Source organism: Harpia harpyja, chromosome 8, assembly GCF_026419915.1.
Source record: "Harpia harpyja isolate bHarHar1 chromosome 8, bHarHar1 primary haplotype, whole genome shotgun sequence".
In the NCBI taxonomy this organism is placed as follows: Eukaryota; Metazoa; Chordata; class Aves; order Accipitriformes; family Accipitridae; genus Harpia; species Harpia harpyja.
Window position 1 is genome coordinate 52,423,469 of NC_068947.1, and position 16,463 is coordinate 52,439,931.

The following is a 16,463-nucleotide window of genomic DNA, read 5'->3' on the forward strand; positions in this document are numbered from 1 at the left end:
TGAAAATGGTATATTCGGGACATGCATCACAACAGCTCACGTCTTTTGGTGAGACATGCAAAAATTGCTTTCTGGTGACACTTGTCTGTGGTACTGCCTTAGGATAAACTGCTAATGGAAACTTGTCTAACTCCTGGCCTTCAAATGCAATTATGCTTTTCCCATCAGCTTGGTGGAGGCAGACACCCATGGAAAAATGCTTCTAAAAGCCAGTCCTGACATTGGCAGTTTCTTATGAAGGCTACTTTGCTCTTATTCTCCTTTCCAACTTCTTTTCTTCTGTTTCAATATACTTCAGGATGTGTTGTAAATTCAGCTCTGCAGCATTTTCCAGAAGATTTTTCAATGAAATAGTGCAAGAGGTGATTCAGTGATTGCCCCTTCCGGTTGATCAATTGGGATTAATCAGTCTGTTTCTTGTTATCCTAAGTCCTTTGACCTCCAGTAAGTGAAATAAGTGTAAATCCTGTGTGGTGCCGGTATATGCCAGCTGGATCAGATTAAGAGGGTGGGGTAACACTGGTGATTAATTACATGGAGAAAAAGGAAACAAGAAGGGACACATAGATACCATCCACAGAACTTCCTGGGAGGAGACTGCTAGTATGCACTTAGGTAGATGGCTGAAATCAGCCAGACAGGAGCTCATGCTATCAGCAGGGCTTGCTAGCTTGGAGAAAGCACTCCGGCAGTTTTCAGAGTGGGGCTGCGTAGGAGGTATGCGGGTACGGCGTAAAAGCAGAGCCTCCTTTGGCACTCTGTGGCTCCATCTCTTGCGTTCCCCTAGCAGAGTGACCCGGTCTGTGGGATCAGAAGCTGGGAGAGAGGCTGCAGGGTTGTGCTGTGAGTACAGGAGGTGGTGTGGTGGTGGAGAAACGTGTGAATCTCACGCTCAGTGCATGAGACCTGACAAGCCTAGAGTAATATAGAGACTGAGGCCTTGTTTAAATTGCATCTTAACCTGGGGTGTGATTTAAAACCAAGATGCTTAAACTTGTGCCAATACCTATGTGGGCACTTGTTTCAATTTAATTTGATTAAACATTTAAAGCATAATGAGAAAGGCAATCTTAGCATGGGGGGAAAAAGGATCTAAGTTATTTTCCCTGTGGACAAAACCTTGCTTTCCAAGTTTTCAGTTCTCATGTGTGACTTACTTGAAAGTGAATATTCTTTGCATTTTGTATCTGACCAGTGGTGAGGAAACAAAACTAGAACCACATGAAATTGAGCAAATGTGTATGTTAAAATACATGTCAAACCCTATTGGATTCATACAAATAGCATCAGTGAGGTCATATAACCGGCTGGGCCCATGTCTTCCTCTCAGCCATTGTTTGCCTGGGGAAGAAGCAGAACCTAGTCAGGAAAATCAGCTGAGTTTTAATAGTTAAATTAGGGTTTGCAAAATATCACACTTAAAAGAAGCGTGAACTCCAAATTAATGAGTGCTTGCTCTAGCACAGTCCTTCTGCAATTGACCTTCCCATTATGTCGGGCCATCTTTTCTCTTGCCCCAAAGTGCTGTGTATTAGTTTCAGGGGCTGATAATAGTCCTGATCTGGTGTGTCCTACTGTGCACTTTGAGTGTAAATGGTGGCAGGGCAAAGTGGCCGATACATGGGAGTAGTGGGTCTTTTTCTCAATCTAAGATAACGCAGTGTACGAAAGAAATAAATTGGAACCAAGGTAGGATGAAGGGGATGTGCAAGGGTCCGTGCACAGCGGTTCCCTTCAATTTGGCGTAAGTCAGATCCTAATTACAGTATCCTCTTTTCTCCCTATGTAAAGAGTTTAGGCAGATACGGGGCTCTAGACCAGATGCAGCTTTTGCTCAGTGTAAGAGACCTTTTCCCTAGTCAGGCTTTGAGCCCCGAATGCTATGTGGGAATCGATCTTTTAGGCACGATTTTGTCATATTTGAAGCAAAACTTGTTTCTCACATCTGTCTAATAATGTGTGTTTTCTTCTACCCTGGGAGCAGTGGAGTGAAGTGCAGCAGATGATAAATGGTACCCCGGTCTATATGTACCAGGACTGCAGCGTGCTTTCTGAGGGTGACACTGATCACTGGCTTCGCACCAACTGGATTTATCGGGGTGAGGCAGCCTCCCGCATTTATGTGGAGCTAAAGTTTACTGTGAGGGACTGCAAGAGCTTCAAAGGTGAAGTGGTGACCTGCAAAGAGACCTTCAATCTCTATTACATGGAGTCCGAACAAGATGTCGGGATCCAGTTCCGCCGCCCGCTGTTCATCAAGGTCTGTAGCACTGGGGGTGAAGACTGAGTCATATCTTTCAGCTTAAACTAGTCATATCTTTCAGCTTAAACTAGTCATATCTTTCAGCTTAAACTAGGTGTGTCTTGCTGGCTGGAGGAGGCCAGAAGAGCCGGCATCTGGGGAGGGTCATGGATAGTAAGCGTTGTCCTTAGAATAAACTTTGTCCCCAGTGCCCTCTGTGATGCTCAGAGCAGCCTGTGCCACAGGAGGCACAGGAGTTTTCAAATGAGACTGTACCTCCATTTTGCATAACTACTTATTTAACTGGACACCATGTAGGTGAGGATTCTAAAGGGTTGTAACAGTACTGGGTGGTTACACCAATTTTTAGAAATAGTAAAGCAGAGACCAAAGGAATTTGACTTGCCTTAGGTAATAAAGCAAGATTAGGCCAAGTGAAGAAGAGAATCCAGTTCAGGTCTCTGTGCTCCTGATCATTTACTCTGATTGTTACGAGATACAGGGTCTTATTTTCTAAAACTGGAGGTGATGGTTTGCTATAATGAAATTCTCTCCTGTGTGAAAGTGTTTAGCACCGCTATATTTTAACTGCTGTTTCCCCCAACATAGTGCCCTCTTGCCATGGAAACATTTGAATTGCAGAACAGGGAACCTCAGCCTTTTTGTAGAGGAAATTCTATAACCCAGTTCTGTCCTAAAAGAAGCCACAGACCTAAATTATTTGACTGCCCTTTCCTCTGCAGTTTAAATGGCATGTGATGAAAACAAAGAACAGTAAAGGCCACCACAGGCAGAGCCGGACTCTGGTAGCTGATTCCCTCTCTCCTCAGTGCTGCTCCACCTCCCCTGCAGCCTGCCACCTGAATTTGTGCGATACCTCCACAACTTCTAAACCTGCCTTATGATCCCGCTGCCGGATCCAACTACGTGGAGCGGGTGGTGTCGTGCAATGGAGAGGGGCCTGCGGTGGAGAGGATCCGTTATCAGGGCCTCTGCCTCTGAGAAGAAAGGCCACCCCACCATCAGGATCTCTGAGAAGAAAGGCCACCCCACCTGTAGTCCACCTCTTCCGCATCACATGAAGTCACGGAGGCCTTTCCTGTTTGCCCAAGCATTGAAAGCATCTCTCACTCACTCTCTTATCCTTCGTTTGCTGAGGCAGTGGGAATGTAAGAGCATGGGAGCATTTTTCACCCAAGTATCTACAGTGCCGAAATGTGTTGAGTGCTGCATGAGAAGCGCCTTGCAGTAGATGATCTGATCTGCATGAAGTATAGCCTAGAAACAGGTGGCTGTAACTCACCGGTCAATTTAAAAACACAACTGTAAGCCATGTTGTGATTTTACTGCATACAATTTGCAAACAAAATATCACAGAAGGGAGATTTGCTCCTTTAGGGGCAGTTCCTAAAGACCTCTGAGATCAGAGACCCAGAACTAGGGTACTGTATAAGACCAGTGAATGACTGCCAAGGAGTTGAAAGGAGGTGATCGAAAGTACGGAGGCAAGACAGGACACAGACCCCGTTGTTAACACCTCTTCCAAGCGCAAAGAAAGCGTGCGGTGCACTGGCATTAGAAGCAGTTGACCATACAGCTTCTAAAAGGCCTGAGTGTAAAAGAAGTTTGGGAGGCCTGGGTATCTCAGCTGCTGCTGCCTGCTCAGGTGTTAAAGGTGTTGTCTTTTTCTCTTTCGCTTAGCTCAACACCGTGGCAGCAGATCGAAGCTTCACAAGCAGAGACATCGAATCGGGCGCCATGCAGCTGAACACAGAAGTGTGCCCCATCGGGAAGCTGTCTCGCCGGGGCTTCTACTTGGCTTTCCAGAACTCCGGGGCTTGTGTAGCGATGGTGTCTGTCCGAGTGTATTACAAGACTTGCCCGGAGGCAGTGCGGGGCCTGGCCCGTTTTCCAGAGACGCTGGCGGGTTCAGAGGGGCTGACAGAAGTGCCCGGGGTCTGCGTGGAGTACGCAGCTGAAGAAGCGGGCTCTCCCCCGAGGATGCACTGCAGCACTGACGGGGAGTGGCTGGTACCGATGGGCCGATGCCTTTGTGCTGTGGGGTTTGAGGAAGTCGACGGGAGCTGCGTGGGTGAGTACGCAGGCAGACACTGGCTGTAGGCCATGGAGAGGTTCCAGGGAGCTGGAGATCAGAGCATCCGTAGGCATGGAGCGGGATCGGGGGAGTTAGCGTGGTCTACCTCTCTCGTGCCTGCCAGGTGTATCTTACGCCTTTCCTCCCCTCCTTAGCTTCTCTTCTTCAATTGTGATTTTTCTCCCCGTGTGTCAGGTGTAAGACCTGCACACACCTCTCCACTCCCTCTTGGGCTTCATCCAGGAGCCTTCAGCTCTGGAGCTAGTTTCTGCGAGCTGTAACTGTGTGATTGACACTGACTCACTCAACAACTGGTTCCCAACCCTTAAATGGCAGCCTTATTCTCCCAGGGCAGACAGGTCAGATGCATGGAACAGTGTATTTGTCCCGTGACTGGAAAGCTGAGAGCCAGAGGGGGGCAAGTTTCTCCTCTGTGTCCCCTTCTGCTTGGACTGGGATGGCTCCTCTGCCATGAGAAACCATGTAAAGCACATTGCACAATACTGTCAGCGCCTGGCTCATTTCTGAGGAAGAGCAATTAGCAAGCATAGGAGTCACTGGGGTACTGGAGCCACAGCACCAGGCAGGGTTGTTGGAGCAAGCAGTGCCGGGCGCTCCCTTTGCCACAGAGGTGACGAGATTCAGCTTCTTAGGGCAACTTTGTGTGTTTGTCAGGGGAGAGGATATGTGTGGTGTTTGGGGGGATATGTATTGCTGCACAGAGGGAGGTAAAAGACAGCACATCTCCACTCTTGTTGTCAGAGCCATACGGCACGAGGCTAAGGCATATAAAAAAAGGAATCCATGCACTGCTTACAGGGTCAGCGGGTGCCCTGTCTCTCTGCTTTGTTCTGCCTTTGCTCTGCTACAAGGATCTGGTGCCTCTATGAATCCCCACCGCTTGCTGCTCATCTCGCTTTGGGAGCTGGTGAAGGTTGAAGCACAAGATCCTTGCCCTCCTCCAGCAATCCCCTCTCCTTGCACAGCCCAGCCAGTTTTTCCACTTAGGTGCTACAGAGCTCTCCCCGCCCTCCTGAGAGCACTCCCCTGGGAAGGGGCAGGGAAGCTGTCATGTCTGGACAAGCCCCGACTGCTATCACAGCGTAGGTTCATTCTACATCTGTGCTTTTATCCCACTCTGCCCAAGCACAGCTGCAGCCAGAAGTGTCTTTGGTAGGCTCAGTAGGGACTGGGGAGGTCTCCCAGGAGAGGAAGGGCAGAGGGGAGAACCTAGCAGGGGTAGGGCGAGGTGCTTCATGTCCAGAGCGGTGTCTTACTGGAGGCTCAGAGGAGAAGGTGAATGTAAGTTGCCTGCTGGGGTTATCTTGGGGCCTTCTCCCTCAGCGGAAAAGACCAGGCATTGCGCAAAGGACTGGGAATAATCCAGGTCAGGATAAAGGCCGAGGTCACAGCTTCTACTTTGTCCTCAGAAGATGGAAGGACTTCTCCTTCAAACATGTAAAGGGGGACGGGATGGAGGAAGACCTTCTGGCAGTGTCTTCTGAGTTTTGCCTTAAGTAGGAACTTTTAAAAAAAAAAAAAAAAAAAAAAGGAAAGCCAAACCTTTGCCTCGTAACAGGGAGGAGAACCTGACCTCTGTTGCAGGACAGGAGGCAACAGAAAGCCGGAGGTTGAGGTTCTTAACTAGCTCGCTCAGCCTCTCGGCTGGAATTCCCAGCTGTATAAAGCCCTGCTGGGTACAGAACGGCTCAGCCATCCCACGGTCCCAGAAAAACCGTGCCAGCCCAGAGCATTCCATCTCAGCCTCCCGTAGCGTTGCAGACGTTGCTGCCGATAAACCCCGAGCTCTGCGATTAACCTCCCCAGGTACGTAATCTGCCCTGAACGCGAAGGCCGGCTGTGCCCCTGGCCTGCGTTCTGGTTCCTTGACGGGCTCCGCAGGGTGGCCGGTGAGCCGAGCTCCCTGCCGGCTCGGCTCCGGCGTCTGCAGCCTGCCCGGTGCTGGCTGGCCGTCTCCCTCTGAGCTCCCGCAGGAATAAGGAACGAAGGGAGAGCCCCCGCCACCCTCTCCGCCCTCTGGTGCCTGGCGAGCGGTGCTGAGCAGACCCTTTCCCACGCCTGGTGGGTTTTTTTTTTTGTTGTTGTTGTTGTTGTTGTTTGTTCCCCCCATCACGTCGCCCGCAGCCGGCTACCCAAGGGCCGGGGAAACCAGTTGCCGGGGGCCAGCGGGGCTGGGCGGGAGCTGAGACCTGCCAGCCGGGAGCCTCCAGGGAAGGGCGGCGGGCACCCATGGGAGACGGGCACCCATGGGAGACGGGCTCCCCTGCCCGCCGGGCAGCCCCTCCTCGGCGGCCCCGGGCGCTCGGAGCGGGAGGCTTCCCTCCGCCGGTGCCGGTGCCGGGCAGCCCCCTCTGCCGGCCGGCGCGGCGGGTGCGTGGGCCCCGGTCGCCGATCCGAGGCGCCGGGCGCCGCCGCAAGCGGTTGGTGCGGTGGGGCGGCGGCCGGTACCGACCCCGGGGGCCGTGCAGGGCAGCTGGGTGACTCCGTTTCCCGATCGAGGCACGGGCCGAGGTGGTGCGGGCCGGTCCGGGCGGCTGGTGGCTTGCCCGGTTACCTCCGGGGTTTGTCCCTTCGCCCCCGCGTCCCCCCCCCCCCCGCCGTGCGGGTCCCTCGCTGCGAGGCGTGCTGTCGTCTCCGTGGGTGGCAGGTCTCCCGCGTGAAGGGTCTCGGCAGCGCCGGCGGGTAAAGCGGATGCGGGCCGGGGGCTGGAGGAGCGGAGGCCTGATGGAGGCTCTCTCGGGATCAGAGCTAACTGTTCTTGCGAAGGTCCCCAACCCCAGATTTACCTGATTGACTCGCTGGCTGTCTCAGCCTGATAATAAGAGGGTGTGTATGTCGTCCGATATTCGTGGCAGGTCGCATTATCCAGGGAACATCAAAACTTCTGCGTTACGCAAGTCCGTGGCCCTGCGCCTCATTTGTTTTTCATGTTGCTGTCAAAGCTCTCCTGACCCAAACTGATCCAGTGTTAGGAATTTAGAAATCTTATGCTGGAGCATAGTGGCAGGAGGCCACAAAGCTTTCATTTTCACTCCAGCATGTGGAAGCATTCTCGGTCATGAGCAGCCTGGAGACCAAAGTAACCTTTCTTCTTGCCCATATCAGGAATATAAATGGAATCAATTTGGGCTGGTGACAATCAATGCTTGAGCCTTTCAATTCTTTCAACAGCCCTTGCTATCACTGACCACATAGTTGCATGATTGTAGCTCAGAATGATAGACTTTCCTGAGTGGTTATTTCCCAAAATCGCAAGGTGCTGGTTGCTCCTACTTCTTGTGATTATGTCTTCTTTCCGTGCTCTTCAGGCTTCACTGCTGCAAATCCTTTTGGCCTGTGTACTGTCACAGTATCCCCAAATGGTTGTGCAGTGGTGTTACTATGGAACTGATAGGCCAGTTGTCATCACCCAGTGTTATTGGGGCAGTCCGCCTGCCATCCCAGGGCAAGAGGGGGGACCAACAGGAATGAGCTGAAGCCACTTCTCTGATCTAGAGTGAGATCTCAACGTACAGTGAGGATAATGACTCTTCCTGAGACTGATGGTGTGGAGTCTTGTTTGGTCTTTGTTAGTGGAAATTTTTTTGGGTCCCTCAGGTGTTCCTCTGTGTCACATGGTAGGTGGGATTATTTTTTGTCTTCTGTACAAAGAATAATTTCCTATGCTGTGCTCCACCGCAGTAAGCCATTTGTGTCAGGCTCCTGAGCAGATGGCTTTCTCCTTTGGGATCTCCTGAGGGACTACACAGAACATTGTTGCTTTTATAGCGCAATATGAAAAGGGTCATTCCCTCAATGCGCAAATTAAATGCAAGGTAAATGCCGTGGCAGAAAATTAGTGCGTGCATTCCTCAACCATCAGATTAGTGATAGGTTGTTTGTTTCTTTAGTTTAAGACCATTTGATAGATTCATTTAGCACAGGCCAGTAAACCATTAAATTCACAGGTTACTTCAACCCTCACTCATTCTTTTTCTCCTTGCTGCACACCTATAGAGGTGAAGCATTGACCTTGAGATAACTGGTAGACCAGTGCTTCTGTAGATCAAGCTAATAATAGTGCAGCAAAAACAGAGTGTCTGATGTTATACTTAGGATGTGGCTGCTTATTTTTGTAGGACTAGAAATAGAAAGCACGTGGCACCTATTCTTTTGCGGTCTGTGTTGGCTCCTTAGCTGGTTACACTCAGTGCTGTTAGGCGAACTGATAGTTATCTAGATATTCCCCAGGGCCCTGCTGGGTGATGCTCTGGTACAACGCTTGACATCAGGAAAGATGCTTCTGCTAAGAAGCCCACTGGCTATCCCATATGAAGTCAGTGAGCAGAGGACTCTGAGGAGTGCAGGGACTTGGAGCCAGTATTTACAGCTCTTAATTATGGTGTGGAAAGCTTGAAGGGCAAGGTAGGGACCAGTCTGGGTTTATGTTGAAAGAAGTCTCTGAGGTTGACCAGCTTCTGTTTTCGTACAGCATCTGTGAGGAATGAGATCCCCCTTCTTCAGTCTACAAGTCCTATCGTAACATTGATCCTACCTTGAGTTTGCATCTCCTCTCTGTCTGCTCTGAGAAGATGATTGGTCTAGGTGACCTCCAGGGGCCCCTTCCAACCTAAATATTTCTGCGAGCTAAGAAAATGGAAGAAAAGCAAGCAGATAAAGGAGTGTTCAGGAAGCTCAACAAAACTGGCAGGTAGTTTCTTGTTGATCTTGGTTTGTTATTGATCTTACGTTGACTTGTTTGTCTTTTCACAGCCTGTCAGCGAGGATTCTACCGTCACTCCCTGGAGACTAAACGCTGCCTGAAGTGCCCCCCCAACAGCTTGTCCAACGAGTCGGGGGCTACGTCTTGTTCCTGCAATGCAGGCTTCTACCGAGCACCTTCGGAGGGCCAGAACGTTGCTTGCACCCGTGAGTCGCCAATGGAAAAAAAGAACAATGTCTATACGGACTGGGGGATGAACTTACTGAGAGCAGCCCTACTGAGAAGAACTTAGGGATACTGGTGGGCAAAAAATTGGGCATGAGCTGGCCATATGAGCTTGCGGCCCAGAAAGCCAGTCGTATCCTGGGCTGCATAAAAAGCAGCGTGGCCGGCAGGTCGAGGGAGGCGATTCTGCCCCTCTACTCCGTGCTGGTGAGACCCCACCTGGAGTACTGTGTCCAGCTCTGGGGTCCCCAGTACAAGAGAGACGTGGACCTGTTAAAGTGAGTCCAGAAGAGGATCACAAAAAACAATCAGAGGGCTGGAACACCTCTCGTAATGAAGAAAGGCTGAGAGAGTTGGGGTTGTTCAGCCTGGAGAAGAGAGGGCTCCGGGGAGATCTTATTGCAGCCTTTTAATACTTAAAGGGCATGTATAAGAAAGACGGAGAAAGACTTTTTACTGTGGCCTGTAGTGACAGGACAAGGGGCAACGGTTTTAAACCGAAAGAGAGTAGACTTAGATGGGGCATACGGAAGACATTTTTTATGGTGGCGAGATACTGGAGCAGGGTGCCCAGAGAAGCTGGGGATGCCCCATCATTGGAAGTGTTCGAGGTCAGGTTGGATGGGGTTTTGAGCAACCTGATGTAGTGAAAGATGTCCCTGCCCATGGCAGTGGGGTTGGACTAGATGATCTGTAAAGGTCCTTTCCAAGCCAAACCGTTCCGTGATTCTGTGAACAAGGAGATGGGAGGAAACAAAACGTTGGGAAGTGGGGATGAGAGATCAGAGAGGCAGAGGCTGGGGCGGACAGAGGGCTCCGTTCGAAATGCATCAGCAGATGGGAAACTGCCAGAGTACTTTGGGTATTAACAGCTGGCTCTAATACTTTCTTTCATGCTTCTTGTAGGCCCCCCCTCAGCTCCCCGCAATGTCAGCTTCTCCCTTATTGGCACGCAGCTGAGTCTGTGGTGGCAGCCACCCAGTGACCACGGTGGGCGAAAGGACCTGACTTACACGGTCTTCTGTCAGCGCTGCCATTTCCCGTCGTGTGAGCCCTGTGAGCCTGGTGTGGTATTCTCCCCCAGTGCTTCTGGTCTCACTAAACCTGCTGTGGACGTGGACGGCCTAGAAGCTTACACCAACTACACATTTGCTGTGGAAGCCCATAATGGTGTCTCAGGAATGGGACCTGCTCCACAGAGAACTGCTTCAGCTGTCTGGGTCGCAGTTGGACATGCAGGTTAGCAGAAGCAGAGAGAAGTTCTTCCTGCTCGTCAGGAAAAGGAAGAGGAATCTCTGTGAATGTTTAAGCTTTCTCCACCTTCTCCTTCTGTCTGCAACATGTGTTAGTATGGTATGATAAGGACTGTAAGGTACCTCTGCCTCTGGCATGTAAAGTCCATCAGTCGTATTCCTTGCAAGCCAAACCAGCGGTAATCATTGCCCACCAAGAGCTATGAATCCGGCAAGGACTTAACAGAGGTGAGGAGGGTAAAGCCCTCCCTGTCATACGCTAGTGTAGTCCAGCCTAAGTGCTGTTACCTGTGTGACAGGAAGAACGGGGACTGTGGCGTGAAATATTTCGCGTGACTCAGATATTGCAAAAAATCCGACCAAACACAATAGAAACCCTGCTGTAACTGGGGGTGTGGAAAAAAAGCTTTGAAAGCCTGGAGAAATGAGGATGTTAAAAAACATGCAAGTTCTTGACACACTTCTCAAGCTGTCTAGTTTGGCTGTCCTGTGATTACTTTCCAGAGTGCTGTGAAACATGATTATAGAAAAGTGACATCACAGTGCTCAACAGCCCTTGGTGCTTTCCCCAAGGTCTGATTTAGTGACAAAATACGACTTTTCTTCCTGATGCTATGCGGGGGCAGCACAACTCTGAGCTAGAAAAGCAGAGCTACTTTTGGCTCGCCCTCATCACTTCCCGGTGATGATGAATGACAAGGAGAGAACCAGGCTTGACTCTTCAGTCCTTGCAGACTGTTGAGAATTACCTTTTTATTCATGAACAGCATGCACTTGCAGTCAGCTGAGAGATTTTGAGCATTGAATTTCACTGTACCCTTACAAAATGGAGCTGTATTCATAAATCACGTAGGATAGTTGTGTTACTGCTGCTGTAAGAGCATAAAATCCTAACGTTTTTATTTCAGATCGAACACTTTCAGTGCAGTGCTGCGTTAAATGTAATTTCTTGGAACACTGATTTTGTTTTGAGGGCCAAACAAAGTTATGCTTCCACTGCTGGGGTAGAAGCATACTATTCACGGAAAGCAATTAATTACAACCGGAGACCTCATTTCCCTTTCAGCACAGAAGAGAAAGAGGAGGGAGTGGCAGTGGCAATGAGAGCCAGTTCCAGTTGCATGGTGTGACCAGAGAAGGAAAGAGAGCTTCTGGTGGAGAGCGGCCCTAGTCTGCATTATGTTTGTATTTCTTCCTGACGTTCTCTGTTCTCCCCCCTGCAGCTCCGGTGACAGTATCCCAGTTTATCCTGACACAGAGAGATGACAGCAGTCTTTCTGTTTCTTGGCTTGCCCCGCGGCAGCGCAGCCGGACCTCGGTGGAGTATGAGGTCATGTTCTTTGAGAAGGTGACGCCTGCCTTGTCCGTTCTTCCCCCTTTCACCCAAAGGGGTGGAAGTGTCCTCTCTGTTCAGTGTGCGTTCGTTACTTTGACCCGGTTTGATTTCTGCAGGGAGAGGAGGCACGTTACACAGTGAAGCACCTTCTTGAGCCCAACGTCACCCTGAGAGACCTGCAGCCAGACACAGCCTACCTGCTTCGTGTGAGATCCATCACACCCCTCGGCCCGGGGCCCTACTCCCCGGAGCAGGAATTCCGCACCCTTCCGCCAGGTAAAAGGGAACCACTGGTATCTACCTCATTTGGGAGACACTCACTTCTCCGTCAGATTGTATATTCCCATGGTACACGGATCTCTCCTTGTGTTCTGCTAGCTGCAAGGCACAAGGCACCACGATCCCGAGTTCCTTGTCTCCTTGTTCTACACTTTTACAAAGCACCAGGCTTGGCCCTGGTGACATCTGTCCTGTTTCCTTACTGTCATATAAAATCCGCCTGTACTTTCCTGTTCAGAACTGATCAGTCTCAGGTTTGTGTGTTGTACTGGCAAACTACGTAACCAGTTCTTCGTCTAGTTCTCCTGAAAGACGTTTTTATTCTGGCTAGTGTTTCCAAGTTCGAATTTTAGCAAAATGGTTACCGTATGCCTCCTTTTGTGTGGAAGTTACTAGTGAAAAGGAGAACTCAAAGGACCTCACCACTATTTTTTTCCAGGTTTTATCATTTCCACTGTATGATGTAGTGCAGCCCCTGAATGTAACTCTGCCCAAAAAGGTGGTGTGTGCTGCTGAAAAAAGTTCACCAAAGCACAAAGTGTAGAAGGCCGAGCTGTTGAGGCCACAAGAAGACCTTTCTCCTGTGTCGGAGAACATCTCATACAGACCTCGCATCCGACCTCCTCTTTCCCTGGGTTACCCACAGGCTTCCCCTTTATCAAAAGTTTTCTATAATGGAGTTTGCTCTCTCTTCATTCCACACATTCACAGGTCTTCCTATTGACCCTGTGGATAATTTTAGAAATACATCCCTTGAAATGATGCCTTTGAAAGGCTAGTTTTATTGTCATGAAATAAGGACATGGAAGAAAGCAAAGGCACGCCTTAGTGTAACTAAACAGTTAACTGTGTAAAAGCTGATAAGGAGTTGTGATACCATGATTGGAATATAATTTAAAGATTGGGCTTTTTTTGGCACCAGGAGCCTTTGGTAAAATTTTCATGAAGTTGCAGTGCCAAATGATAATGACATAAATAATCTTTAACCAACAGAATAACGTACCACAGGGGTTCTATGGAAAATATGGAAGTTAACATGTACCTTAGATGGTTTTGATTGTAAAAGACCATGTTAGAAAATACTTTCATCAATATTTTTTTTTTAAATAAAAGTTGATCACCTCATCATGCCAAGACAAAGGTATTTTGAATATGAAAGGGATTAAAAAGAAGTGCCAGCAAGGTTTCATTTGGTGGGAATTCTTCTTTGATAATACTAGAAGCCTTGTTTAGCTGTAATGGTCTAGGGATATTGGTGGAACAAGATTTGCAGGGAGAGGCAATTTTTTTAATCTGAATTTGAGAATTTAGGTCTCTTAATTTCCTGCAGAAGTCCTATGTACCTAAAAATTTGTCCATTTTATTAATACAAGATATTATTTCACCTTCCAAATCTTGCCTTGTTGATTTTAACAAAAAAGAACATTAGCTCTGCCTCTGGATTTCTGTGTAACTAAGCTGGTGATTTTAATAAATTTAGTGGCATGAGTCAGCATCAAATTGAACAAGAATAACAAGTGTTAATTAGGCTTTACAGATGCTGACCATTGGACTGGATGTTAGGAAACACTTCCAGACACAGTTGTCTGTGTCATGCAAGCTGTTCCTTGCTTTAAAATCTGCTCGTTTATTGAAACAATTTCTTTAGGAATTTTCTTTCTTCTGGATGGTTTCCTAAATCTCTTTAGTGAAAATATTAAAAAATGTAGATTCTCATTAGATATGGATATGAACACTTTTCATTAAGGTATTTTTAAGTTTTTTAAATAGTTTTTTAAGTTACGGGAAATAAGGTTTAAAAACACATTCTTCACCAACGGAGGTCATTTAGCACTTCCTCTGATGAATTCAAATATACTGTATGGAAATGGATGGCTTTAGCTTGAGAATCTAAATGGAAAAAGGCAAGCTGCGTTATGTGAAAGCTATCTGAATGCTGTCCAACCACAAAAATGAAACCACCTGACGCTTAGTTTTGAGAAAGCAGGAATATGATGTTAGACTGCAAGTTCCGAAGTCAGTACTTGCTTGTTTCAAAAGTCCTAAGCAGACAGTGGCTTCTGTCAAGGTAATTAGGTAAAGGACCAACCCCTGATGATATAGATGGAAGGGGAGGGGGAAATTAATTCCGTAAACAAGAAGAGAGTCAAGTTAGACTGCTGGGGAAAATCATGTCTTTGCTGTGCCATAGTCTGAATCAGCTACTGAGCAGAGAGAAGGGTCTGATCTGAAAGAGTAGCTGGAGAGGAGTGGGAGGGAAGGAACAGCTGTTCTTCATTTCTGAAAGTGTCATGGAATTTATGTGGGAAACCAGGCATAGGGATAAACTACTCAACTGGAAGGCCAAGACTGTAGACAAGAGTCAAGCCGCTACCCACCAGAAGGTGCTCCATGCACACGAATAACAGTACGATAGGACTCACATCTGGTGGCTCTGCTGCTTGGAAGGCACATGGCCGTAGCTTACCTAATACCATTGGCTGGTAGAAGCTGGTTGCTACATTCCAGACAAATAGTTCTTGGTCTTTTAAATGATATGGCCTTTCTCTTTGTTTCTGCAGACACGGGAGCTCTGTCTGGTGGAGTCATGGTCTCTATTATCTTCGGAATTCTACTATTTATTGGGCTGTTTCTGGGACTTTTCATCTTTCGGCGAAAGTAAGTGTTGATTTTTGGTATTGAAAAAGGTATAGATGTAGGAATAGCTGAGCTATGGGAGCTTGAGAAAGGGAGGGAGGCCCTGATTTCTCACAGCATATTGGATAGGTAGAGGTTAGTTAGAGAAGAAGGAGTAAGACCAGTGTGCTGCAGCAAGATGGGATGAGTCTCGGTAAGTAATTTCGATTAGCAGGATTGGAGGGATTGATACATCTGTAAGATAATGCTTGCTGCTGAGGACAGAGGAAAATGTGGTAATTTCTCAGTTTTGTTATAATCCAGCACTATCATACTGTTATCATGACAGATGAATAAAAATATTGTTATGGTACAATCGTTTCTATAGCTGCTGATCAATTAAGGGGGCAATACATGTATCCAGTCATTTCAAACTATTTTCCGTATACCATTACTTTAGTGATCCTCTACCTAGATACAAAATTCTTCTTCCTTTCTAAATGTCTATAAGGCTGCTATTGTTTGGTTTTAAGAAGATCAGGGTTTGTGCTAAAAGTGTACAGAAAACGTAAAATAAATAGAAATACATCTGTAATTCAGCAAGCAGAAGGATGAACAAAACTACCTGCATGAAAACAAAGCTCCAATTCTAAATGTAGACGAAGCATCACATTTTCTTGCTAGCTGTACTCTACCAAGTAGGTGCAGTGTCTGGTTCCACTTTGCTCTGTGCTACCCTGAACTCTGTCCCTGACCAACTAGGGCAGACGCCCTGGAAGTCTTGCTTTTCTCTTTGCTATCTGCTGACCGTTTTATTTTCATGACTGCTTCTTACGTTCCAGGCAGTCTCGTCGGAGACAGGCACGGCCAGATTACAATACTTCAGGCTTTGATCGAGGTGAGCTTCAAAGGGGTAGTAGAACCAGGGAGAAGCCTGGAATGGGTCGGAAGGAATGAAAAGAAGTAATAGTTTCAAACCAGAAACGGGCATGGATTTTTCTGATGTAATTTGCCTCTTCCAATAACAGCTCTAGTCTTCAATGTATGTTTGGTAGATTTGTTTACTGCCATTGTCAGAATCCCATGGATTCACCTCTGCTTCTGTAGCTTTGCCCTACGAAGCTTGTCCAAAGAGTTGACAGGTTAATTTGCTCTGTTGTTTCCTTTTACCGTAGAGAAGGTCTGGTTGAAGCCCTATGTAGACCTGCAACCGTATGATGACCCCAGCAGAGGGGTACTGGAATTCACTAAGGAACTGGACGTCTCTTGTGTCACTATGGAGAACGTGATTGGAGAGGGTGAGTTACTTGTTGCTCTCCCCATCTTCCACACTCTTATTTTTCTGCCTATTCCCAAGTTCATCTGTGACCTTTTGCCTCTGGTTGTCCTCAGGGGAGTTTGGGGAGGTCTATCGTGGGTCCCTGCGGCTCCCAGGGAAAGAACGTATTGTGGTTGCCATCAAGACCCTGAAGTCGACATATTCAGACTCCCAGTGGTGGAACTTTCTACGTGAGGCAACAATTATGGGGCAATTCAATCACCCGAACATTGTGCGACTGGAAGGAGTTGTCACCAAAAGTAAGAGTGTGTGGGAGAGAGTCCTGGAATGAAAGCAGAAACTGGCACATTTCTCAGACCTTTCTTAGAGAGGATGCTGTCAGAGAAGCTGTGCTTGGAGAAGACAGGCATTGTCA

At 48.1% G+C, this 16,463-nt stretch overlaps 1 protein-coding gene across 1 annotated transcript in view; it reads left to right on the top strand.

The window, feature by feature from the left end:
- EPHA1 (EPH receptor A1) overlaps positions 1-16,463 on the top strand; it is a 35,088-nt gene that overhangs the window by 13,362 nt on the left and 5,263 nt on the right. The window contains exons 3-12 of the mRNA XM_052794563.1: positions 1,985-2,260; positions 3,944-4,334; positions 9,111-9,266; positions 10,192-10,524; positions 11,762-11,886; positions 11,991-12,150; positions 14,715-14,811; positions 15,612-15,667; positions 15,945-16,067; positions 16,162-16,347. Coding sequence (XP_052650523.1) covers positions 1,985-2,260; positions 3,944-4,334; positions 9,111-9,266; positions 10,192-10,524; positions 11,762-11,886; positions 11,991-12,150; positions 14,715-14,811; positions 15,612-15,667; positions 15,945-16,067; positions 16,162-16,347 — 1,903 coding nt within the window. The remainder of the gene's footprint in view (positions 1-1,984; positions 2,261-3,943; positions 4,335-9,110; positions 9,267-10,191; positions 10,525-11,761; positions 11,887-11,990; positions 12,151-14,714; positions 14,812-15,611; positions 15,668-15,944; positions 16,068-16,161; positions 16,348-16,463) is intronic.